The sequence below is a fragment of the Salvelinus namaycush genome, chromosome 8, assembly GCF_016432855.1.
Source record: "Salvelinus namaycush isolate Seneca chromosome 8, SaNama_1.0, whole genome shotgun sequence".
Taxonomy (NCBI): domain Eukaryota; kingdom Metazoa; phylum Chordata; class Actinopteri; order Salmoniformes; family Salmonidae; genus Salvelinus; species Salvelinus namaycush.
The window spans coordinates 64,613,876-64,640,562 of record NC_052314.1 but is presented as its reverse complement, the minus strand read 5'-3'; the positions used below and the strand labels follow the sequence as shown (position 1 = coordinate 64,640,562).

The 26,687-nt window shown below is 45.3% G+C and overlaps 1 protein-coding gene across 1 annotated transcript in view; it reads left to right on the top strand.

The window, feature by feature from the left end:
- Positions 1-7,928, top strand: part of LOC120053064 (CD209 antigen-like protein E) — a 157,652-nt gene extending 149,724 nt beyond the window's left edge. The window contains exons 4-6 of the mRNA XM_039000313.1: positions 6,791-6,915; positions 7,016-7,116; positions 7,686-7,928. Of these exons, the coding sequence (XP_038856241.1) occupies positions 6,791-6,915; positions 7,016-7,116; positions 7,686-7,833 (374 nt within the window). The 3' untranslated portion in view covers positions 7,834-7,928. The remainder of the gene's footprint in view (positions 1-6,790; positions 6,916-7,015; positions 7,117-7,685) is intronic.
- Positions 7,929-26,687: the final 18,759 nt, after the last annotated feature.

Genomic DNA, 26,687 nt, shown 5'->3' with positions numbered 1-26,687 from the left:
GTAGCTTTTCTGCAGAAAGAACCAGCCTCATAAATTTATGACTTTATCCTTTTTCTTCAGTGTGGCCCTAGTACTCTGTCATATAAACAAATACACATTCCATATGAATATAAAAACACAATGTGTAACATTATGTTCCTTTATTGAATAAGGACAAAACAAAGCAGGTAAACCATCAGCTCCTTTCGAAACTGAAGTCACAGTGACTCTACAAGATGGAAAGCACAGAATCCAAGCATATTATACAAAATGATACATACACATTCAAAGGTCTGTATATAACACACCCTGCATGTCTGCACACTAAAATAAATGCAGGACAAATCCATACACATCAACTGAACAGACAAATGAATGGATGCAGTAGCCTCCCTGCAGCCTTGTATTACACACAGTATACCGCACAAACATCATAAGAGGCCAAATTCGTCAAAAAACGAACCCAAAAAAACCCAAATTCCTCTGCCACCGCAGGACATATTTAACCAAAATTGAAAGCACACATACTAACTAAAATAATTCAACACATATTGGTCCCTCAGCAGCCGACCACTGTCGTCATCAGGGAAGATTGCCGGATTGTCCCAGTCCATGGCTGGTGGCACTCTGGGGGCCCTCTCCTTCCTCAGGCAGGCCACATTGTGGAGGACAGCACAAGCCACAGTAATATCACATGCCCTAACAGGGCTGACCCTTAATTTGTGAAGGCAGTGAAAGCGTGCCTTCAGGAGGCCAAAGGTCATTTCAACTCTGGCCCTGGTCCTGGCATGGGCATGGTTGTAGGCCTGCTGTGCTTCCTGGGGGTCTGTGAAAGGTGTCAGGAGAAAAGGCTGGCAGCCATACCCCCTGTCTCCCAGCAACACACCAGAGAATTCACCTGTCAACACAAAATCTCATCATTACTACCTCATAAACACAGTGATATTCTTGACACAGCCATGATGGTTATAAATAGGGGTTGTGTGGCTTACCTTGTGATAGGCACTGATAGATTTCAGAGGCCCGAAAGATTCTGGAGTCATGGACTGAGCCAGGCCATTTTGCCACAACATTGCTGATCACACAGTCAGCATTGCAGACCATCTGAAATCATAAGATGAGGAATATTACACCAATCAATGCACATCACTGGCAATGCAGAGTGTTCGTCAATGGACAATATCAAAAAGTTATGTTCACCTGAACATTAATGCTGTGAAAGGATTTCCTATTCACAAAATCGGCCTCATGGGCACCTGAGGGGGCTTTTATCCTTATGTGTGTGCAGTCCACTGCACCAATGACATTGGGGAAACCTGTCACACAAAGTAATGAGTATCCTACTATGTGTTAACAGTTGTCCTGTAATTTGTAGATCCTCTTACCTGCAATCCTATAGAACTCCTCTTTGATGTCACAGAGTCTTCTGTGGCCAGGGAAGGAGATGAAGACATCTGCTAATGCTTTGATAGCCAGACACACACTCCTTATTGTGCGGCAAATTGTGGCCTTGTTCAGCTGTTCTGCATCCCCCACTGAGTACAGGAAGGCTCCACTAGCAAAAAAGCGCAAGGCCACACAAACCATTTGCTCCACACTCAGTGCATGGCTCCGTGCAGTGCGGTGCTTAATCCTGGGACCCAGTAGTCTGCATAGATACCTGATGCCATCTGCAGAAAACCTGTATCTTTCATATAGATGGTCATCAGGGAAGGCCAGTGGGTCCAACCGGTCCCTGAAGACCCTTTCTCGCCTGAAGGCTCTCCTCAGCACAAGTGCTTCTTCATCCACCACATCTCGCACGAATGGGCATGCCATTGTCAGAGCAGAAAGGAACACACAATTTTGGGCCTTCATATAGGCTAGTGGCCACACCTGGTGCTGGGGGGGTGGGCAAAAGAGGGCGATGCCTTATAACGATGACTTGGTTGTACTGATTGCTGGGAAAATAAAAAAAACCTTAGAAAGATGCCACCGTCCTGTGTGCTCACAATAAGAGCTCATATGTCATGGCTCACTTGACTTTACGAGAATATACCTAATTTTTATTTTGAGCTGTGTCATCTTCTTGGAGCTGGGGGAGGAAAGAAAAATAATGATTAATACATTTGTGTTACAGTTAGCATACAGTGTACATTGAAGGCATATCTCACCTCCCTCTCAAGTTTTTTTATTTCAAGGTCCAGTTTCCTAATTGTCCTCTTTTTTATTTCGGACTCCAGTGCAAGATTTTCCATCTTTTTCTTCTTGTACTGAATGTCTATGTCTGCCAGTTCTATTTGGCGCCGGAGGTGGTTGCCATACAACTTTCTGATAGCTTGTGAGCTCTGTGAACACAATACAATTAGCGCAGCTGGAATTTGGCAGGATGTGGTGTCCTTTTATTAATACGCACTATGTTGCCAGGCTGGTTTTCCCACTGTATAGCATCTGGGTCCTGTAAAAGAAATTAGATTTTTTGATTTTGATGAGGACTCCTCACCATTGTAGAGTAAATAGTACTTTCACAGTCTTAACATGATACCTCATGCCTTCTGGAATCCAGAGAGATGGTCTCCTCCTCATCATCGTCTCCATCATGTGCTGTTGCTGCTGCACTGGGGCCTTCACCCTATCACATTTAATCGGATTCATATTGAAGCTAGTAGACAAGACATGCCAGGCCTACAGTATGCCTTTGATGGAGTACTCACTGGATCAGCATCGTCTGGTGCTTGTGCTGGTGGCTCTAACAGGAACACAGTGCTGCCAGACACTGCAAGGCAATAGGTAAACCAAAGTCAGACAGTCCAAATTGATTCAATATGAATGTGGTTGTATCCCATGTAGAGATGGAAGGACATACCTTGAATGAAGCGGGTGGCATCTTGGGAGGAACCTATGCTCGTCTCTTTCCCCCCAGGGATCCCCTCTAAGACGGGCCTGCCTTTATTTAGCTCCAAGGCCATGTCCTCTGCTGGGGTAAGGTCAGCCTTTGGTGACCCACCACCCGTGCCTTGTCTGTGGGTATTCTTTTTCACTGCTAAAACAGTACAGACAATGTGTGAGCAGGCACCTTCTGGGTACAATATATGCTTGTGCTTTGTTAAATATTAGTCAGGGACCATACCATTCTGCAGAATGTTCTTGTATTTGATTTTGACCTGCTGCCATGTCCGTTTTGGCCCGTTCATGTTTAATCTACACACACACACACACACACACACACACACACACACATTTAATGGAGTCACACTGCAAAAAATTACTTGGTATTTTTGTCTTGTTTTCAGTAAAAATATCAAAATATTTATCATAGCTTTATACAGTGTGATGGAGTTACTTTACACAATTTCACTCATATCTGCAGTGCATTTCAATTAAAAATTTAACCGTTTCATAATTACAGTACAACTGCATTTTTGGAGATGTGAATTAAATATTTGAATTGTAATTGTTACGTTTCAGCGGAGCGGTGAGTGTGTAATTGTGCACTACTTACGCATTCAGGCGGTCTGCAATACTTTGCCACGCTTTTTCTCTTTGCTTTATCACTGTGGCGGTGTTGCCTTTCTTCTTAATTATATCTTTTACCTCCTCGTATGCCTCCATGAGGATTTGTGCTTCCGACGGGGAAAAGTACGCGGCTCTAGTTGCCATGGTAAATCAGTTAATCTGTGATCTGTGGCGGGGTCTATTTGAGTGAGCCGTGAGCGCGCACCTATCCAGGATTGGTTTCACCTGGCTTAATGAATCCGTGTCTGCTCATCCTGGCTTGGTCTTTGTGCAACCAATTAAGCCTGGACGCACATGTTTTGGCTTCATTGAGCTCAGCTGAGTCATTTATCCCGGATGTCTTAATTCTACTTTTGTGCAACAGGCCCCAGGTCTGTCTACATCGTTTGTTGTTTTGTAGTTTGTTTAAGAGTTTTTCGTCTTCGTTTGTTTTTTTGAAATAAATATGTCTAATTACCACGCTGCATTTTGGTCATCTGATCCTTCTCTCCTCTCCTCGTCTGAGGAGGAGGACGAAGTAGACGTTCGTTACACCTAGTCTCAAAACATTTTGTATTATTCTGTTCGTAAATCAGAGACACTCCATTATAATATGATATATTACCTTTCATATGGTATGTATCAATGTGTGGATGACCATCATCCATTTTGTATGATATGTTACAAATTACAATGTGTATGATATGTTACAAATTTGCAAAAACATACAATATGTTACGAATGTCCTAATGATATGAATTCTACTAACATTAGCTAGCTGGTAGTCAATACTATGTTGATTGTTGGATAGAGTGATATGGAGGAGAGGAGATAAGAGGAGAGGAAATAGGAGGACAAGAGATAAGAGGAGATGGGAGGAGAGGAGATAGGATGAGAGGAGAGACTAATTGAGATAGAGCCTTAATGTCAGAGAGAGACATAGAGGAGGAAGATGAAAATTAAGAGATAAGACAAATAATTGTTGTGTTTAGATTTAGAGGAGAGTATGTAGTCATACTGTACTCTGGAAAATGATTCTTCTTTATTTTTATTAGAAACATGTCATGTGATTTTGCAAAAAAGTGGGACCAATTATTAGCCTATGCTTATCACTTTAATAATAAGAATAACAAAGCACAGATTAATAAATGAAGGAACAAAGTTCTTTAACAAGGTCTACCAGCTTCCTGATTGAATGTGATTGGATACTTAAAACAGTGTGACCTGGACACACGCAGAGGGCAGAACATTACTGAGAGGAAACACACACACACACACACACACACACACACACACACACACACACACACACACACACACACACACACACACACACACACACACACACACACACACACACACACACACACATACATACAAAAAAAACAATGCTAATAGAAGATGAGAATGACTCACAACCTTCACTGTACAAGGGACAACGTGTAGGTTACCAACGGCAACACAATGCACCATACACCAGTGGCCCTGTCTGCTACATACCCACACACTCATCATGGTGTCTATCTGCTGTTGTGTCTCTTCCTGGAGGTTGCTGTCTGCTCAAACCACCGGTTAAGGTGTGAAGTCCTCCCTACACCTGTAACACTGTACGTTCTCAGACACAACAGACTGTTAAACTAAAGCAGCTGTTTAACAGGATATAAAACATAATATACTGTCTGTTGTACTGTGTGCAGATCCATAAAGTACCACAGTATATTTTAAGGTAGTAATTAGAATTAGTCTTTATATGGAGCAGTCTGAGGATATTTATGCTAATGTAGACAGGAAGAGCTGTGGACAGGATACTGTGAACAGGACCATAGATAAACAACCTGAATCTCAGAACACTGGTAAATACACCGTAGTCATAGAGACACACACGTGGAAGTTTATACTAATGGTTATTATCTTTCCACTTGCCGCATAAACAATTTACCTCATGTTAATGTGATGAGGTTGGTCGATGCCCCATGCCCCAAGGCTTCAAAATTCAACTGAGTAAAATAAACTGTAACAAACGTTGTTCCTTTAAGACTAGAGGTTAAATGTTCTGAAATGTTCGAGGCTCTGTATTTTAGGATGTATACTAACTGCAGAAACATTCATTTTAATGTTCATAAAGTCCAATGCAAATCGCCAATGTGTATTTCCAACCTGGTCTCATTGCATTTCTTATTATTCTGTACGTAAAACGAGTCACTCCATTTAGTGTAATATGATAGGTATCATATGATATGTATCAAGTTGTGGATGTCCATGATCCATTTGGTATGTAACAAATTATAATTTCTATGATGTTACGAATTACATTTTGTATGATATGTTACGAATTACAATGTGTATATGTTATGAATTTGCAAAACGTACAATATGTTACGAATGTCCTAAACATATGAATTCTACTATTATTAGCTAGCTGGCTAACGTTAGCAAGGCTAGGAGATAACTAACTGGTCACTATATTTCCTGTTAATGTGAGAAGCTGTATCTTTAACAACCACAAGTCCCCCTCAACAGGAAGAGAGATGGGGTGAGAAAATATCACTTTAAAAGTGTTATTTTGTCTCATTGATGCTATGTACAGTATCTGTCTCCACAGAGCCTGATAGCTCAGAGAAGAGATCCTCCAGAGTTGTTGCAGTGTGTCTGGGGCTGCTGTGTGTTCTACTGGCTGGGATCATAGGCCTGTCTGTCTACTGTAAGTCTTAAGTTACAATTCCTACAATTCACCAGCATTCACTTACAATTCACCAGATTATCTATTTTATTGATACACTTTGTTGTTGTTATGACAGATGATGGGGTCTCTAAGAGCTTCATAGCCTATAAGACCAACTCATCTGCAGAGATAGAACGGCTACAGACCAGCTACAACAACCTGACTAAAGAGAGATACCAGATGCAGACCAGTTACAACACCCTAACTAAAGAGAGAGACCAGCTACAGACCAGTTACAACACCCTGACTAAAGAGAGATACCAGATACAGACCAGTTACAACACCATGACTAAAGAGAGAGCCAACCTACAGACCAGTTACAACAACCTGACTGAAGAGAGAGACCAGCTACAGACCAGTTACAACACCATGACTAAAGAGAGAGACCAGCTACAGACCAGTTACAACACCATGACTAAAGAGAGAGACAAGCTACAGACTGAGAGAGAGTTTCTTAACTGGAGACTTACCAATCTCAGTGAGTAAACCTACAGCAATAAATTATCATTAATACCACACAACTAATCATCAGTCTGTGTTCTTTCATTAAGTGTCCAGTGTGATAAATTGAAGGAAATTCGTATTTTCATCAATATTTGCAAACCTGTCCTGAAGGCTGGCAGAAGTTTGAATCCAGTTGGTACTTCCTGTCTACTGAGTCTAAAACCTGGAAGGAGAGCAGACAGGACTGTCTGAAGAGAGGAGCAGACTTGGTGATCATAAACAGTGATAAGGAACAGGTGAGAGCGAGAGGGAGAGGGAGAGGGAGAGGCGATGGGTGTGCAGGGGGTAGATATGATCAAACATAAATGTCTGTTAATTTATCTTTCTCAACAACAGACATTTCTCTTCAACCTCAAGAAGAGAGTCTGGATTGGTCTGACTGACTCTGTTAAGGAGGGGACCTGGAAATGGGTGGACGGCACCCCACTGACCACAAGGTGAGATATGATAACTAATCTGTCAATAAGGCTCCTTTCAACCTTTTTCTATACAGGTTACTATCATTGATGATACCAGTCAAGACAATTAACTATAAGATGAAAAATGTCTACATATTATTATTAGTATTATGATGTTGTTACTGTGATGTCTTATTGTTGTTAATCCTGTAGGTACTGGTATTAACCATGATATCTGACTGTTTTTAACCCTGTAGGTGCTGGTATTAACCATGATATCTGACTGTTTTTAACCCTGTAGGTACTGGTATTAACCATGACATCTGACTGTTTTAACACTGTAGGTACTGGTATTAACCATGATATCTGACTGTTGTTAACCCTGTAGGTACTGGTATTAACCATGATATCTGACTGTTGTTAACCCTGTAGGTACTGGTATTAACCATGATATCTGACTGTTGTTAACCCTGTAGGTACTAGTATTAACCATGATATCTGACTGTTTTTAACCCTGTAGGTGCTGGTATTAACCATGATATCTGACTGTTGTTAACCCTGTAGGTACTGGTATTAACCATGATATCTGACTGTTTTTAACCCTGTAGGTACTGGAATGACAAGCAGCCTGATAGTGAAGATCCTAGTGGGGAAGAGGACTGTGTTGAGATACATAAAGATTGGACTCCACTTAAGGCATGGAATGACATGTCATGTGACAGGAAACTCAACTGGATTTGTGAGAAAGTGTTTTAACATCACCATGTCAACATAATGTAACACATATAGCAGTTTATATTGTACACAACTTTGTTCTTCATTCTCTCTCTCTCGCACACGCACACGCATGCACGCACACTCACACACACACACACACACACACACACACACACACACACACACACACACACACACACACACACACACACACACACACACACACACACACACACACACACACACACACAAACACAAACTCTCTCTCTATCACACTTACACACATTTTCACACACACACACACGCACGCACACATGCATGGAGGTACACACACGCATTCAAATGCACCTATTGTTGTATTTGTTTGTTGTATTATATTAATAAAAGTCCTACTTATTTCCTGTTTGTAGCTTCCTGTGTACCAGTAGTTATGTTTGACATATCATCAGAGGCAACATGAAGTTAGTACATTTGACTTTGTGTATACAAATAATGTTCAATTCAAATGTATTCTACAGATATTTACATGCTCCAGGTTAGGCCTGGTGATAACATTCTCAACAGTACCAAACCCCCATTACAATCACTGTACATGAGTTGACTGTATCACCAATCAGTGAGTGTAGTAGAGATATAAAAGGATCTCAAAGGATGTTACTTAATCATCTTTGACCATCAGTCTTTGTTGTCAAGTCACATACAATATCAAATGCTCATATTTGACTGCTGTTCCCATATAACGGTCCCAAAAGAGTGAAGTGGATATTTTCAGTCGTTCAAACAGCTGTCACTCAAAATCTCATCCTCACTGGTTAAGCCTACCCACCCGCAATATACACTTGGAGCAGTTTGTAGTGTCAAATCTATTGTATGGACATTATAATGACCCATGTTTGTAGTCCTGGACCTCCTGAACATGTTGATGTATATTTGGGAGTAAACAGAGGGTCCAGATCAGCAGAAAGGTGAAAGGAAGGAGGAGTTCTGGAAACTCCCTGAATTATCTTGGGGCTGTTACATATGATATTTAATATATGTTAACAACTAGCCTTTGTTGTCCACTTCCCCTCTATGATCTATATCTTCCTGGTATAATAGTGTCCTGTCCATCATCACAAATAGCAAGTCAATTCCCTGGACATGAGGACTGTGTTGAGATATACTCTGGACAAGATGACCATGTAGAGAAATGGAATAATTTATATTGTGCCGCAGAAAATGCTTTAACAATAACCACTGTATCTCTCACACGCACACAAACACGCACACAAGTATGCACACATGTTTGAAAACCTGTTCCATTTTTTGTATTAGCATAGCCACAACTACCCGTGTCATTTTGCTGATACTTCCCTAGAGTTAATACCTACAGCTGTCACACAGACAGAGACACACAGATGACTCAGAGACAGAGATATCACTAGAAGCAGAGACTTAACGTATAGAGGGCCTGCAGTTGACCTACAACGCCTCCAGGCGGCCATGTTGGAAGACCACCACATTAATTCTAGAACAAGAGACTTAATGTACAGTAGACCATCGGCGGAAATCCCAGGGGGACGGACATATAACCGTCACCAGTCTTCATTTTCGCTTCATTAACTTACAGATCACTCTCTATGTTTGCTAGCTAGCTACAGTAACATCAACCAGTTTTTGCAGCTATTTGAATTTGAGTCAATGAGAGAAGCTAGCAATGTAATGTAGTGTTCCTTAGCTGGCAAGGTAACAGAGGGTTCGTGTCCTGAAAGGCCCTCAATGCACGTAACTAACGTGAGGGTGATCCAGTCAATCGCATCATAGCGATGTTTTATGTTGGCAGGGTTCACACACACAATAGCTACATTTGCAGAGCTAGCGTGCAAACATTAGCTAACAAGCTAGCTAGTACCTATTCCATGTATGTGGTGTCGTCAAAGGTGGATCTTTGCTATCGTCAGTTTATTCCAGGATCAGCATGCAGCTGTAGTGCTTCGAAGTCCCTGTGATAAGGTTAGCGATAAACTGAACAGAACTACACTCTCTTCTACCATTGTATTAAATATATTTAATGGTCTCGTTGTAAAAGCTAAATTGTTACTGGGGGACTTTGAAGCACATTTTGGAGTAAACTGACGATAGCAAAGATTATAGCAAACACCACAGAAACAGAATTGGTGCTCGCTAGCTCTGCAAATTCTGCTATTGTTGGAAGCCAGCCAAAATAAAACATAAACTATATTACAATTACAAAAGGTTGCAGCATACGTTGTGTAAATGGTGAACTCATACAGCTGTCAACCCTTGTCACTGCAATCCGTTTCACATTTGCTAGCAGACTAGCTAGCTTCCTTTTAGATCGAACCCATCTAGAATGATAGAAGCCCATCTAGAATGATAGATGGTAGAAGAACATCTAGAATGATGGAAGATGATAGAAGCCCATCTCCTACTGTAAATAACCTGCACACTGTGTGTGTGTAGCCAGCCAGGTAGGAAAATGGCAGAAAAAAGACGGACATCAAGAGTATTTGTCAGAAACCAAAACGCAAAGTAAGAACCCCCTACTAGCCTAATATCTCAAAAACTTGTTGATAAAATTTTCATAAGAAAGAAGTGAAATGATAATGGAAATGTTTCACAATGATGTCATTAGGCAGAGCAGGCAACAGATGGCACACAGACAGCAGAGCTGGGGACAGATGGGCAGGGACAGACTGGCAGAGACGGGGACTGAGGCAGTGAGGGTGGTGAAAGGGAAAGAGCCACGGAAAGAGACTTCAGAGGACAGTGTCACAGCCACGTGTCACGACTTCTGCCGAAGTCGTTGCCTCTCCTTGTTCGGGCGGTGTTCGGCGGTCGACGTCACCGGTCTTCTAGCCAACATCGATCCATTTTTCATTTTCCATTGGTTTTGTCTTGTCTTCCCACACACCTGTTTTCAATCCCATCCATTACCTATTGTGTATTTAACCCTCTGTTTCCCTTCATGTCTTTGTCAGAGATTATTCGTTGTCAAGTGTTGTGTTGTTGTGTATAGGTGTGCGACGGGTCTTCGTACCCAGATTTTGTTTTATGTTTTTCCTGTGAGTGTTATGGAGCAGATTACTGGGACTTTATTAAAGAAACTCCATTCTACACTATATTTGACTCTCCTGCGCCTGACTTCCCTGCCACTTATACACGCCACTGTGACACCACGGCAGGACCAGGTGTCACCCTTGTTGCCAGCAGCACCAGTATAGGGGACAGTGGCACAGCATTGTCCAGTTACCTCAGTGATGGCACAAAACCATATCAGCCACACGCACAATTTATAGATCCGCAAACTCTTGCCTACAGAGTGTTGAGGTTTCAAGAAAGATGGTTTTGCGGTTTCCCCTGGCTACAATATAATCCATCAATGAAAGGAGTGTTGTGTTTTCACTGTAGCCAAGGGTTTTTAAGCCAGCCATCTTTTTGCCAAAGAGCGGATGTTGCCTTCATTAGTGCAGGATTTAGGAACTGGTGGAAAAGCCATTGAAAAATTCACAAAAACTGCCAAACCCACCGCCACTTTGTAGATGTCACAGCACACCAGCTAAATCCAATCAGTGCCCAGTTATCCAGCGCGTGGGGTAAACAGCAGAAATGATGAAACCTACCTTGCACTGTATGAGAAAGCAACACCATTGATTGAATCCATTGAGACACACTCAAGACGATTTGCTGGCAAAGCAGTGGATCACTATAGGGCAGAATGTTTTAAAGTGTTGGATGGTGTGGAGGTTCAGTTTGGCGACCGTTTTGACCAGGACAGTCTAAACGTCCTGCAAAAGAGCGCTTCTCACGGGGGAGTTGGATGAGTCTCTACATCAGTACCCTAAGCTGAACATAGATTCTCTTTCAGTGCAGATCCCTCTCTTTTGCAACAAATACCCCTGTAGCAGCAGCGGAGAGGCAGCAGAGGTCCTCAGGAGGCTTCCAGTGGAGGTGTGTGGGTTGGTTGACCAAGTTGAGGTGCTGATCAGCATTCTGTTTGTGGTACCAGTGTCTTCATGTGAGGCTGAGAGGAGTTTCAGTGCACTTCGCAGGTTAAAGACTTGGCTACGGGCCAGCATGGGCCAAGAGAGACTGAACGGCGTAGTTGTCTGTAATGTACATAAAGACAGACTGGATAGTCTCGCTGGAAAAGATCTGCCAGCAATTTGTTGGATCCTTTGAAACCTACAAACATGTGTTTGTTTATTTTGTTGAACAGTGTGTATAGCAGTGGTTCTCAACCTTTTTGGGGTACTGGATCCCCTGCATATTTTGAGGCAAGGTGGGTAAGGTTGTGATTACAGCCCAACACCGTGCAGGACATTTGGCATTTGCCAGAGAACACCAAGATTGGCAAATTCGCCACTGGCACCCTGTGCTCTTCACAGATGAATGCAGGTTCACACTGAGCACATGAGCACATGTGACAGACGTGACAGAGTCTGGAGACGCCGTGGAGAACGTTCTGCTGCCTGCAACATCCTCCAGCATGACCGGTTTGGCGGTGGGTCAGTTATGGTGTGGGGTGGCATTTCTTTGGGGGGCCGCACAGCCCTCCATGTGCTCGCCAGAGGTAGCCTGACTGCCATTAGGTACCGAGATGAGATCCTCAGACCCCTTGTGAGACCATATGCTGGTGCGGTTGGCCCTGGGTTCCTCCTAATGCAAGACAATGCTAGACCTCATGTGGCTGGAGTGTGTCAGCAGTTCCTGCAAGAGGAAGGCATTGATGCTATGGACTGGCCCGCCCGTTCCCCAGACCTGAATCCAATTGAGCACATCTGGGACATCATGTCTCGCTCCATCCACCAACGCCACGTTGCACCACAGACTGTCCAGGAGTTGGCGGATGCTTTAGTCCAGGTCTGGGAGGAGATCCCTCAGGAGACCATCTTCCACCTCATCAGGAGCATGCCCAGGCGTTGTAGGGAGGTCATACAGGCACGTGGAGGCCACACACACTACTGAGCCTCATTTTGACTTGTTTTAAGGACATTACATCAAAGTTGGATCAGCCTGTAGTATGGTTTTCCACTTTAATTTTGAGTGTGACTCCAAATTCAGACCTCCATGGGTTGATAAATTTGATTTCCATTGATCATTTTTGTGTGATTTTGTTTGTAGTTAGTACTACATCCACCCAGGTCTCTGTCACCAACACTACAGCTGTACCTGTAGTTAGTACTACATCCACCCAGGTCTCTGTCACCAACACTACAGCTGTACCTGTAGTTACTACTACATCCACCCAGGTCTCTGTCACCAACACTACAGCTGTACCTGTAGTTAGTACTACATCCACCCAGGTCTCTGTCACCAACACTACAGCTGTACCTGTAGTTAGTACTACATCCACCCAGGTCTCTGTCACCAACACTACAGCTGTACCTGTAGTTAATACTACATCCACCCAGGTCTCTGTCAGCAACACTACAGCTGTACCTGTAGTTAGTACTACATCCACCAGAGGGACACCTTTGACTCTGTCCCTGTATCTAAGGATCTGTGTGATGCTTTCTCTCCTCCTGTGGAATAGAGTAGAGCTGTAGAGTTGAATAATAGTTCATGTAGGTAGATGTCATGTGGAACAGTGGAATCAGTGCAGAGAGAGTTGTGTCATTAGATGTAACCAGTATGTATATGCTATGTTGTACTAAAAGACAGGGTGGAAATATGAATGTTTTATCATAAAACATGTGAAGGGTTTTAATTGTTCTTTCTATTCTCTTAAATCTGTCAAACTGGAACTATGGAGATGTTGTCAGAACTTCTGCTTTTTCATTCTGAGTATTTCTTCACAGTCAGCATAGATAGAACAAAGAGCCTATATGGTACAGATCTAGAATCAGGTTTCCCTCCCAAAATCCTAACTTTAACCATTTGTGGTGGAAATTCAAAACGGACCTAAGATCAGTGTCTTGTGGCAACTTCCCCCTGCACCGCCGGTCACAGAGTGCAAGACATAAGTGTCTCTCCATTTGAAGGCTGTGGGTGCTGTACATTTAGTCAGGATATATGTAGGTTATATGTGAACGTATCCAAAATTGGGACCCTGTGACCCACACATACATCATATAGCATGATATAGAGTCATATCATGTAGTATATTATCACTTCAGTTGAATCACATGTTTAAAACTGATGAACACTGGGAAACAAACATGTTCAGATTAGGAACTAAGGCTGGTTCAAGTCACGTGGTGACCAGTTTCCCCTTCACTGTGGTTGAACGTTTAAAAAATAGTGTCACTACAGTATATCACACAGACGCAGGACAGTGCAGGGAGAAGACACAGCTATAGACATATATTAGAGTTGAGGTTAGAAGTAGAAGTAGAAGTTACTGTATTTGAGCACAAGTTTGTTAAGATGTCAGAGGGAGTCTATGAAAACTCAGATGGATTTGAAGATGATGAGCCTGATGCAATGAAGAACACAGACATTGATGGCCAAATATATGGCAACGTAAGAGCCTTCAAACCCAGTCCAAGAGATGGAATTGTTGCTACAGGTAAGATCGCGCACACACAAATTACACACATTGAACAGGTGATATTAATATATATTGTATTGCTATAGCTTTTTTTGTCCCAATCCTGGATGATACAGTAAAACACATTACCAAAGATTACTTTACTTACTTTAACAATTTGTGATTTAGTGCATTTTCAGTGGTGGAAGAGACCCTCTGGAATTGCTGCAGTTTGTCTGGGGCTGCTGTGTGTTCTCTTATTGGCTGGGATCATAGGCCTGTCTGTCTACTGTAAGTTGAATATGTTGTCACTGAGACTTAAGTAGCCTACTTAATCATCAATGGTGAGGAAATTACATTTTTACTTAACTCTTCCTTTTTACAGATGGAGTCATTGGTCATCACTACTCAACAGAGAGAAACCAGCTACAGGCCAGTTACAACACCCTGACCAAAGAGAGAGACCAGCTACAGACCAGTTACAACACCCTGACTAAAGAGAGAAACCAGCTACAGACCAGTTGCAACAACATGACTGAAGAGAGAAACCAGCTACAGACCAGGGTTAGGTTCTATGGTGAGTGTAGTTCACTCATTTCATTTAGTACATAGAAGAGATGTAGTATATTTGTAGACTTTTGAATGCCTGCTGTTCTAATGTGTTCATCTCAGAGAAACCCTGTCTAGCTGGATGGTGGAAGTTTGGCACCAGCTGTTATTATCTCTCCTCCACGATGAACTCAGCTGGGGCCGGTCAGAAGGAGTGCAGAACAATGGGAGGAGAGTTGGTTATTATAAACAGCAGAGAAGAACAGGTAATAGATAATACATTATTAATACTACAATACTACAGTTTCTTTATTATCATCTTCTTCTCTGATTAATATTCAACATGTATAACCAACTGCATTGCAAATGTTCATATTACTGTACATTTTTTAAATACATTTCCTCTCAGAAACGAAAGGTAGCAAGAAATTATATAAACTCAGCAGAAAAAGAAAAGTCCTCTCACAGTCAACAGCGTTTATTTTCAGCAAACTTATTATGTGTAAATACATATTTCTATGAACATAACAAGATTCAACAACTGAGACCTAAACTGAACAAGTTCCACAGACATGTGACTAACAGAAATGGAGTAATGTGTCCCTGAACAAAGGGGGGGTCAAAATCAAAAGTAACAGTCAGTATCTGGTGTGGCCACCAGCTGCATTAACTTCTTATGGCTGAAGGGGCAGTATTGAGTAGCTTGGATGAAAGGTGCACAGAGGTGCCCATATTAAACTGCCTGCTCCTCAGTCCCAGTTGCTAATATATGCATATTATTATTCATATTGGATAGAAAACACTCTGAAGTTTCTAAAACTGTTTGAATGATGTCTGTGAGTATAAAATAATTCATATGGCAGGCAAAAACCTGAGAAAAAATGGGAATTATGAGGCTGGTCGATTTTCAACCAAGATCCTATTGAAATCACAGCGAGATATGGATGAGTTTGCACTTCCTACGGCTTCCACTAGATGTCAACAGTCTGTGGAACTTTGTCTGATGCCTCTACTGTGAAGGGGGGCCGAATGAGAGGGGATTTAGTCAGGTCTGCCATGACCTGAGCATGCTCTAACCATGCGCGTTCACATGAGAGGGAGCTCTGTTCCATCGCTCATCTGAAGTCAATGTAATTCTCCTGTTGGAACGTTATTCAAGATTTATGTTAAAAACATTCTAAAGATTTATTCAATACATCATTTGGCACACGGGTTGGCGAGCGCAGCGAGCGGAACGAACGGAACTAAGGGGTGAATGAGAACCAACTCCCTGTTAACACAATGAGGAGTTGGTCACGGTTCAAGTGCCACGTTTTCCGGTTCTGTGCACCGTGCCTTCAGTGCGCATCCACAGCCCGGTGCGCTCTGTGCAAGCTCCCCGCAGTTGCCGTGCTAGAGTGGGCATTCAGCCAGGACGGATTGTGCCGGCTCAGCGCTCCTGGTCTCCGGTGCGTCTCTTCTGCCCAGGATATCCTGCCCCAGCTCTACGCACGGTATCCCCAGTTCGCCAGCACAACCCAGTGCGGCCTGTGTCAGCTCCCCACACTCACCGAGCTAAAGTGTGTATCCAGCCAGGACGCGTTGTGGCAGCTCCACGTACCAGGCTGCCAGTACGTCTCCTCAGTCCGGTGAGACCTGTTCCAGGTCCACGTACGAAGCCTCCAGTGATGATCCATGGCCCGAATCCTCCAGTGATGATCCATGGCCCGAATCCTCCAGTGATGATCCATGGCACGAAGCCTCCAGTGATGATCCATGGAATGAAGCCTCCAGTGATAATCCATGGCCCGGAGCCTCCAGCAACGGTCCCCCGCCCGGAGCCTGCAGCGACGGTCCGCAGTTCGGAGCCTGCAGCGACGGTCCGCAGTCCGGAGCCTGCAGCGACGGTCCGCAGTCCGGAGCCTTCAGCGACGGTCCGCAGTCCGGAGCCTGCAGCGACAGTCCGCAGTCCGGAGCCTGTGTAACGGATGTGAAATGGCTAGCTAGTTAGCGGGTACGCGCTAGTAGCGTTTCAATCAGTTACGTCACTTGCTCTGAGACTTAAGTAGGGTTTCCCCTTGCTCTGCAAGGGCCGCGGCTTTTGTGGAGCGATGGGTAACGACGCTTCGTGGGTGACTGTTGTTGATGTGTGCAGAGGGTCCCTGGTTCGCGCCCGTGTCGGGGCGAGGGGACGTACTAAAGTTATACTGTTGCATTGATGCTGTTGACCCGGATCACTGGTTGCTGCGGGAAAAGGAGGAGGTTGAAAGGGGGGTGAGTGTAACGGATGTGAAATGGCTAGCTAGTTAGCGGGTACGCGCTAGTAGCGTTTCAATCAGTTACGTCACTTGCTCTGAGACTTAAGTAGGGTTTCCCCTTGCTCTGCAAGGGCCGTGGCATTTGTGGAGCGATGGGTAACGATGCTTCGTGGGCGACTGTTGTTGATGTGTGCAGAAGGTCCCTGGTTCGCGCCCGTGTCGGGGCGAGGGGATGGTCTAAAGTTATACTGTTACACCTGCAGCGACGGTCCGCAGTCCGGAGCCTGCAGCGACGGTCCGCAGTCCGGAGCCTGCAGCGACGGTCCGCAGTCCGGAGCCTGCAGCGACGGTCCGCAGTCCGGAGCCTGCAGCGACGGTCCGCAGTCCGGAGCCTGCAGCGACGGTCCGCAGTCCGGAGCCACCAGCGACGGTCCTCTGTCCGGTGTCTCCAAAGACGGTCAGCAGTCCGGAGCCTCCAGCGAGGAGCTGCAGTCCAGAGTTTCCAGCGAGGAGCTGCAGTCCAGAGCCTCCAGCGGGGTTTCCCAGTCCAGAGCCTCCGGCGACGATCTGCAGTCCGGAGCCTCTGGCGACGATCTGCAGTCCAGAGTTTACAGCGACGAGCTGCAGTCCAGAGCCTCCAGCGGGGGTTCCCAGTCCAGAGCCTCCGGCGACGATCTGCAGTCCGGAGCCTCGAGCGGTGGTTCCCAGTCCAGAGCCTCCGGCGATGATCCACGGTCCGGTTCCTCTGGCAACGATCCATGGTCCGGAGTCTCCGGCGACGATCCACGGTCCGGTCCCACAGAAGCGGAGGGATCAGCTTACGGAGCGGGGGCTACATCCCGAACCGGAGCCACCACTGAGGATAGATGCCCACCCAGACCCTCCCCTATTGAGTCAAGTTTTGCGGCCGGACTCCGCACCTTCTTGGGGGGAGGGGGGGTACTGTCACGCCCTGACCTTAGAGAGCCTTTTTATTTCTCTATTTGGTTAGGTTAGGGTGTGATTTGGGGTCGGCATTCTAGTTTGTATATTTCTTTGTTGGCCGGGTATGGTTCCCAATCAGAGGCAGCTGTCTATTGTTGTCTCTGATTGGGGATCATACTTAGGCAGCCCTTTTTCCCACCTTCAGTTGTGGGATCTTGTTTTCTGTTTAGTTTCTTAGCCTTACAGAACTGTGCGCTTTCGTTATTTTGTCTTTGTTGTTTTGTTTTGGTGTCATCAATAAAAAGACGATGTACGCCTACCACGCTGCACCTTGGTCTACTCCTACAAACGAGAGCCGTAACAGTATGGCTGGTGGCATTGTCATGCTGGAGGGTCATATCAGGATGAGCCTGCAGGAAGGGTACCACATGAGGGAGGAGGATGTCTTCCCTGTAACGCACAGCGTTGAGATTGCCTGCAATGACAACATGCTCAGTCCGATGATCCCGTGACACACCGCCCCAGACCCTCCACCTCCAAATCGATCCCACTCCAGAGTACAGGCCTCAGTGTATGTTCATTCCTTCGACGATAAACGCAAATCCGATCATCAACCCTGGTGAGAAAAAAATGCGACTCGTCAGTGAAGAGCACTTTTTGCCAGTCCTGTCTGGTCCAGCGACGGTGGCGACGTTAATGCCGATGATGTCTGGAGAGGACCTGCCTTACAACAGGCCTACAAGCCCTCAGTCCAGCCTCTCTCAGCCTATTGCGGACAGTCTGAGCACTGATGGAGGGATTGTGCGTTCCTGGTGTAACTCGGGCAGTTATTGTTGCCATCCTGTACCTGGCCTGCAGGTGTGATGTTCCGATGTACCAATCCTGTGCAGGTGTTGTTACACGTGGTCTGCCACTGCGAGGACGATCAGCTGTCTGTCCTATGGGTTGAAGAAATATATAAATTATATTTTAAACATAATTTAGAAGATTTTCTTTCCTAATAAATAATTGCATATGAAAACAAACAATTAAATATTGACCTCCATCCCTATACTGTCACAGAAATCACAATGAAAACTGCAGTGGAACCAGTGCTGTCAGTCACAGCACACCCATGGCACATCGGACTCACACTCCTGTGGGGAGCTTGCAAGCAGATAACGCTCTCCGCAGCGAGCACTGCAGGTGGTGTCTTGTTTTATAAAAAAATATAATTAAATTGATTAACATGGTTTGCAAATGTAGAAGTACTGCAGCAATACTAGTAATTGACACAACTGAGAGAGAAAAACAACCAGATGATGAAGTACCTGAGGGTGGAGCCATGGGTGGAGTGACAGAGGTGGCTGCTGGAGCTGTTCTCTTCCTTTTCTGTGCTGCAGAGAGAAACAGTCGTGTCAGACAGAGCATGTTTCATGAAAACAATTTTCTACTTTTTACATCAATACCTCTGGAGGAAGCTGCAGAAGTTTTGGAGGAGGTGGACATGCCTTGAGAGCTGGTGCTATGGACTGTAGATATGTAAAGAGAAACATTTTAAACATAAAAAACATAAACAGTCTTTTTTTCATAATTGAGCATGCGTTCATGGAGGTGGCTGTATTCAAGTTGCAGCGGGCAGGGACACCAGACAAGGCTGCTGTGGTGGTGTGACTAGAGGAGATGGAGGAGGTAATTGGTCCAGAGGAGGCCGCTTCAGTGGTGACAGACAGGGGGGTGGTGTGCATCGTGGTGGTGGATGAAACCGCTGACAATGACTTGGAGGAGCTAGTGTTTGTGGTGGTGGGGTTGAAGGACCGACAGTGGTGTGGCTGAGAGAACAGGCATGTGGCCTACTTCGGCAGCAGGAGGCTCCGGCAGCTCCTACAGGTGTTGCACACTGGGAGGCACTGGCGGTGGTAACGCAGCTGTCAGGAAGGATTCCTGTGAGGCATCCAGCAGAGGTGATGGCATCAATGGTCTCATGCATAGCAGCCCTCTCCTGTGCTCTCTGTGTTCTGAGGGCTGCCTGATGCTCTTTCTCCTCTGCCTCTGCCCTCTCCTTCCCACCCGTCTCCTGCCACTGGCACGTGTGTTCCTCCCCGGTGAGGCATGCGGCAACAACTGGGAGTCTTCTGTATCGGTATAGCCGATACTTCAGGACAGTTAGGATGTGCCCCAGGTCCTTCGCTATCAGCCCCTCTATTAGGGGGTGCTCTTCTAGGGCTGGGACTGGAACAGGGGCTGGGGGTCCTCCTATGGTCGCTGGGGAGGAGGTGCTGGTGGACGACACAGTGCTGCTATTCAAGGAGAGGCGGTGGTGGGACCCGGTAGGGACCAAGACGGCATTAGACGGGACCTTTCAATGGCTGAAGGGTCAAAAAGGAAGAGGCCACATTTCTTAAACCCTTCCACCACATAGCGCATGTCCTTGCAGCGCTGGGACGGGTAGTAGAATACTCTGGCAAATTCTGATTTGTTTACCATGTAGGAGTGGTCAACATGGCTGAGGTCTCCAGCTACCTTGGAGAACTCAGCCTTTAAAGAGCCAGACTATGCCACGTCCAGAGGCTACAGGGCATAGGTGCAGTGTGGTGGAAGACAAAGAAGTCTTCCCTTAGTGCTGACGCCATCACCTCCGGGTCCACGTGGATCTTGTGCCCATCGAAGAGAAGAAGGAGAGGGCGCTCTTTCACTGTATGCTTATTGAAGTACTCAGACCACTTCCTGAACAGGTCCCCGTCAATGTAGCCACTGTTTGACCGTCCATACAAGGCTTGGGAGGGGCCTCCCAATGTGTTGTGGCCGCAGGGGAAACACTTGGGGTAGATGATAAACGGGGGGGATGTCATCTCTCTCTCTGTCTCGTCCTCTCTCTCTGAAGCAGGCCAGCTCGGTGATGTGTTCCTTGGTCCGCAGAGCCTGCTGGAACACGTGTTTCACGCCCCAGGGAGCCAGCACTTTGTGCCTGCTCTGACTGCTACTAGACCCAGACTTGTCACACTTATAGATTTGTCTGGGTTTCTCCCTCAACTCACTCTCCTCCAAGTGCTTCTCATAACATTTACATTACATTTAAGTCATTTAGCAGACGCTCTTATCCAGAGCGACTTACAAGTTGGTGCATTCACCTTATGATATCCAGTGGAACAACCACTTTACAATAGTGCATCTAACTCTTTTAAGGGGGGGGGGGGGGTAGAAGGATTACTTTATCCTATCCTAGGTATTCCTTAAAGAGGTGGGGTTTCAGGTGTCTCCGGAAGGTGGTGATTGACTCCGCTGACCTGGCGTCGTGAGGGAGTTTGTTCCACATTGGGGTGCCAGAGCAGCGAACAGTTTTGACTGGGCTGAGCGGGAACTGTACTTCCTCAGAGGTAGGGAGGCGAGCAGGCCAGAGGTGGATGAACGCAGTGCCCTTGTTTGGGTGTAGGGCCTGATCAGAGCCTGAAGGTACGGAGGTGCCGTTCCCCTCACAGCTCCGTAGGCAAGCACCATGGTCTTGTAGCGGATGCGAGCTTCAACTGGAAGCCAGTGGAGAGAGCGGAGGAGCGGGGTGACATGAGAGAACTTGGGAAGGTTGAACACCAGACGGGCTGCGGCGTTCTGGATGAGTTGTAGGGGTTTAATGGCACAGGCAGGGAGCCCAGCCAACAGCGAGTTGCAGTAATCCAGACGGGAGATGACAAGTGCCTGGATTAGGACCTGCGCCGCTTCCTGTGTGAGGCAGGGTCGTACTCTGCAAATATTGTAGAGCATGAACCTACAGGAACGGGTCACCGCCTTGATGTTAGTTGAGAACGACAGGGTGTTGTCCAGGATCACGCCAAGGTTCTTAGCACTCTGGGAGGAGGACACAATGGAGTTGTCAACCGTGATGGCGAGATCATGGAACGGGCAGTCCTTCCCCGGGAGGAAGAGCAGCTCCGTCTTGCCGAGGTTCAGCTTGAGGTGGTGATCCGTCATCCACACTGATATGTCTGCCAGACATGCAGAGATGCGATTCGCCACCTGGTTATCAGAAGGGGGAAAGGAGAATATTAATTGTGTGTCGTCTGCATAGCAATGATAGGAGAGACCATGTGAGGATATGACAGAGCCAAGTGACTTGGTGTATAGCGAGAATAGGAGAGGGCCTAGAACAGAGCCCTGGGGGACACCAGTGGTGAGAGCACATGGTGCGGAGACAGATTCTCGCCACGCCACCTGGTAGGAGCGACCTGTCAGGTAGGACGCAATCCAAGCGTGGGCCGCGCCGGAGATGCCCAACTCGGAGAGGGTGGAGAGGAGGATCTGATGGTTCACAGTGTCAAAGGCAGCCGATAGGTCTAGAAGGATGAGAGCAGAGGAGAGAGAGTTAGCTTTAGCAGTGCGGAGCGCCTCCGTGACACAGAGAAGAGCAGTCTCAGTTGAATGACTAGTCTTGAAACCTGACTGATTTGGATCAAGAAGGTCATTCTGAGAGAGATAGCAGGAGAGCTGGCCAAGGACGGCACGTTCAAGAGTTTTGGAGAGAAAAGGAAGAAGGGACACTGGTCTGTAGTTGTTGACATCGGAGGGATCGAGTGTAGGTTTTTTCAGAAGGGGTGCAACTCTCGCTCTCTTGAAGACGGAAGGGACGTAGCCAGTGGTCAAGTATGAGTTGATGAGCGAGGTGGGGTAAGGGAGAAGGTCTCCGGAAATGGTCTGGAGAAGAGAGGAGGGGATAGGTTCAAGCGGGCAGGTTGTTGGGCGGCCGGCCGTCACAAGACGCGAGATTTCATCTGGAGAGAGAGGGGAGAAAGAGGTCAAAGCACAGGGTAGGGCAGTGTGAGCAGAACCAGCGGTGTCGTTTGACTTAGCAAACGAGGATCGGATGGCGTCGACCTTCTTTTCAAAATGGTTGACGAAGTCATCCGCAGAGAGGGAGGAGGGGGGGGAGAGGGGGAGGAGGATTCAGGAGGGTGGAGAAGGTGGCAAAAAGCTTCCTAGGGTTAGAGGCAGATGCTTGGAATTTAGAGTGGTAGAAAGTGGCTTTAGCAGCAGAGACAGAAGAGGAGAATGTAGAGAGGAGGGAGTGAAAGGATGCCAGGTCCGCAGGGAGGCGAGTTTTCCTCCATTGCCGCTCGGCTGCCCGGAGCCCTGTTCTGTGAGCTCGCAATGAGTCGTCGAGCCACGGAGCAGGAGGGGAGGACCGAGCCGGCCTGGAGGATAGGGGACATAGAGAGTCAAAGGATGCAGAAAGGGAGGAGAGGAGGGTTGAGGAGGCAGAATCAGGAGATAGGTTGGAGAAGGTTTGAGCAGAGGGAAGAGATGATAGGATGGAAGAGGAGAGAGTAGCGGGGGAGAGAGAGCGAAGGTTGGGACGGCGCGATACCATCCGAGTAGGGGCAGTGTGGGAAGTATTGGATGAGAGCGAGAGGGAAAAGGATACAAGGTAGTGGTCGGAGACTTGGAGGGGAGTTGCAATGAGATTAGTGGAAGATAAGAAGTGAATAAGGTGTCCATGGTCGGACGTGTGGCACACTCAGCTCTCACCCTGTCCAGGGTGTCCAGCCTCCTCATGCTCAGGTTCTTGTGCCTCCTCCTGATCATTTCCCAACACCTCTTCCCCAGTGGTGGGATTGTCTTCCCTGGGTGCTGAAACCTGGAATAGAATAGAATGAAAATTCTCCATCCTGGATGAAAATGTTTATTTTGGCATCACAATACACATCCACATTTACATCACACACATTGAGAACAGTCCGTCCAGCATTCTACATACATTAACACATAGAACACCAGATACCTGCGGAGTTAATCAGCCTCTGTCTGGTGAAGGGGAACCCATGGCTGGCACAGTAGATACAGTACTGCTCCAGAGAATGTTCATCCTCGGTGCAAGCAATGTGGGTGGTCCCCTGCGACCACCATGGGTGACACGACCGGGGGTCTGCCGAGCTACACCATGAACCTTGGTAGATAAGAAAATTAAACTGTTACTAGCAGATAAAATTCACGTACATGTGGTAATCTCCTAAAAACAAAATATGTCTAAACTTGGCAGCCTGGCAGATAGCCATCCCAGCATGGAACATGTCTCCCTGACTCCACTGCTTCCTCTTGACGTTCTCCATGCTGTGTTGGGAACGTAGCTAAATAACTTGGCATAATATACACATTCTAGAAAGATAACTCCATCTGAATATGTAGAAACATTTACAATTCATAACTAAGGCATTGAAAGGTGACGATGAAAGGTTTCACAATAACTGAAAGTGTACCCACCTTTGTTGTTATCTGTAATAAAAATGATTTTAATATTGATACATACATTGTAACATTTGACTAAATACTGCCTCTATGTAGTTGTTGTAAGATGAAACACAGCCTACAGTGATAGGTGTCAAAAGGTTCATGGTTCAGAGTAGAAATGACCCCGTCAGACGACTCCAATATTGATACGCTAAAACTTGACAACGTTCAGCTGTTTTTGTGAAATGTGTTATCTTACACTTAAACTCATTTATTTTTTGGTTACTAAGCTGATCCGTGTAAAGGAAAGAATGAATGGGGCCATGTATCGTGTGATTTTGAGTGAAAACCTCCTTCCATCAGCAAGGGCATTGAAGATGAAACGTGGCTGGGTCTTTCAGCATGACAATGATCCCAAACACACCGCCCGGGCAACGAAGGAGTGGCTTCGTAAGAAGCATTTCAAGGTCCTGGAGTGGCCTAGCCAGTCTACAGATCTCAACCCCATAGAAAATCTTCGGAGGGAGTTGAAAGTCCGTGTTGCCCAGCAACAGCCCCAAAACATCACTGCTCTAGAGGAGATCTGCATGGAGGAATGGGCCAAAATACCAGCAACAGTGTGTGATAACCTTGTGAAGACTTACAGAAAACATTTGACCTCTGTCATTGCCAACAAAGGGTATATAACAAAGTATTGAGATAAACTTTTGTTATTGACCAAATACTTATTTTCCACCATAATTTGCAAATACATTCATTAAAAATCCTACAATGTGATTTTCTGGATTTTTTTTTTCTCATTTTGTCTGTCATAGTTGAAGTGTACCTATGATGAAAATTACAGGCCTCTCTCATCTTTTTAAGTGGGAGAACTTGCACAATTGGTGGCTGACTAAATACTTTTTTGCCCCACTGTATATAGTACTTTTTTGAAAACTCTCATAACCTAACTCAACTTTAATAAATTGTAATGAAAATCAGTGGTCAGCTAGCTAGAAGGGTGTATTTAGTCGCAAAACTTACCGTTATCTTCTCCGAGTTCATTTAAGTTTTGAGCTCGAGGTCTCTGATACTGGGGGGAAATTGGGGGGAAATTAGCTACAGTACAGTACTACTACTGCTATTATGCCATTACTATTATACTACTACTATCATGATATTTTGGGTATGTGTACTTTTACTTTCTACTTACTTTTCCAGCAGTGGTGGAAAAAGTACCCAATTGTCAAAGTAAAGATACCTTAATAGAAAATGACTGAAGTAAAAGTGAAAGTCACCCAGTAAAATACGACTTGAGTAACAGTCTAAAAGTATTTGATTTTAAATATACTTAAGTATCAAAAGTAAAAGTCTAAATGATTTCAAAATCCTTATAAAGCAAACCGAACAGCATAATTGTCTTGTTTTTTTAATTTACAGATAACCATGGGCATGCTCCAACACCCAGACATCATTTACAAACAAAGCCTGTGTTTAGTGAGTCTGCCAAATCAAAGGCAGTAGGGATGACCAGGGATGTCCTCTTGATAAGTGTGTGAATCAGACCAATTTCTTGTCCTGCTAAGCATTCAAAATGTAACGAGTACTTTTGGGTGTCAGGGAAAATGTATGGAGTAAAAAGTATATAATTATCTTCAGGAATATCGTGAAGTAAAAGTACTATTATACTACTACTGTTATACCACTACTATGATAATAATACTATTATACTACCACTATTATACTACTACTACTACTACTATCATACTACTACTAGTATGTATGTCTCTGCCGTGGAGATCAAATAATGGCCATTGTTTTTCTTCCAAATTTATATTATAGATATTCATGAATGAATTTAAGAAGAATGTCTGGATTGGTGCTTTAAAAAAAGACGGAATCTGGCAGTGGGTTAACAACACACCATTTACACCTACGTGAGTGATTGACAGTTCTGAATTTCTTTTACTATCTGTTTCTCTGTTGTTGCAATGATCATTTTTACAGTCCGATAACCTCATCTCCAGCCAGCTCTCTCTCTCTCTCTCTCTCTCTCTCTCTCTCTCTCTCTCTCTCTCTCTCTCTCTCTCTCTCTCTCTCTCTCTCTCTCTCGCTCTCGCTCTCGCTCTCTCTGTCTCTGTCTCTATCTCTATCTCTCTCTCTCTCTCTGTCTCTCTCTCTCTCTCTCTCAAATGGTAGCAGTAAAGCCTGGTGACGAAGTGAACAGACTGATTCTCTATGATGTTTTAGACGATTTTCAACTCTGATTCACTGTGTGGTTTATAGGTATTGGATGGAAGGGGAACCTAATAACTTCAATGACAAGGCAGCTTGTGTTGAGATCTCACAGACAGCAACAGACCCATTGAAGAGTTGGAAGGATGGACCGTGTATTCCAAAACACTGGGTCTGTGAGAAACCAATCACACCGTAATTATTGGTTATCCCTGTGATAGGCTTAAGATGCTTTTGTCTCTCTCTCTCTCTCTCTCTCTTGTTGTTTACTGGTAAGTGATGATGTCTAGTAGTTAATAAGT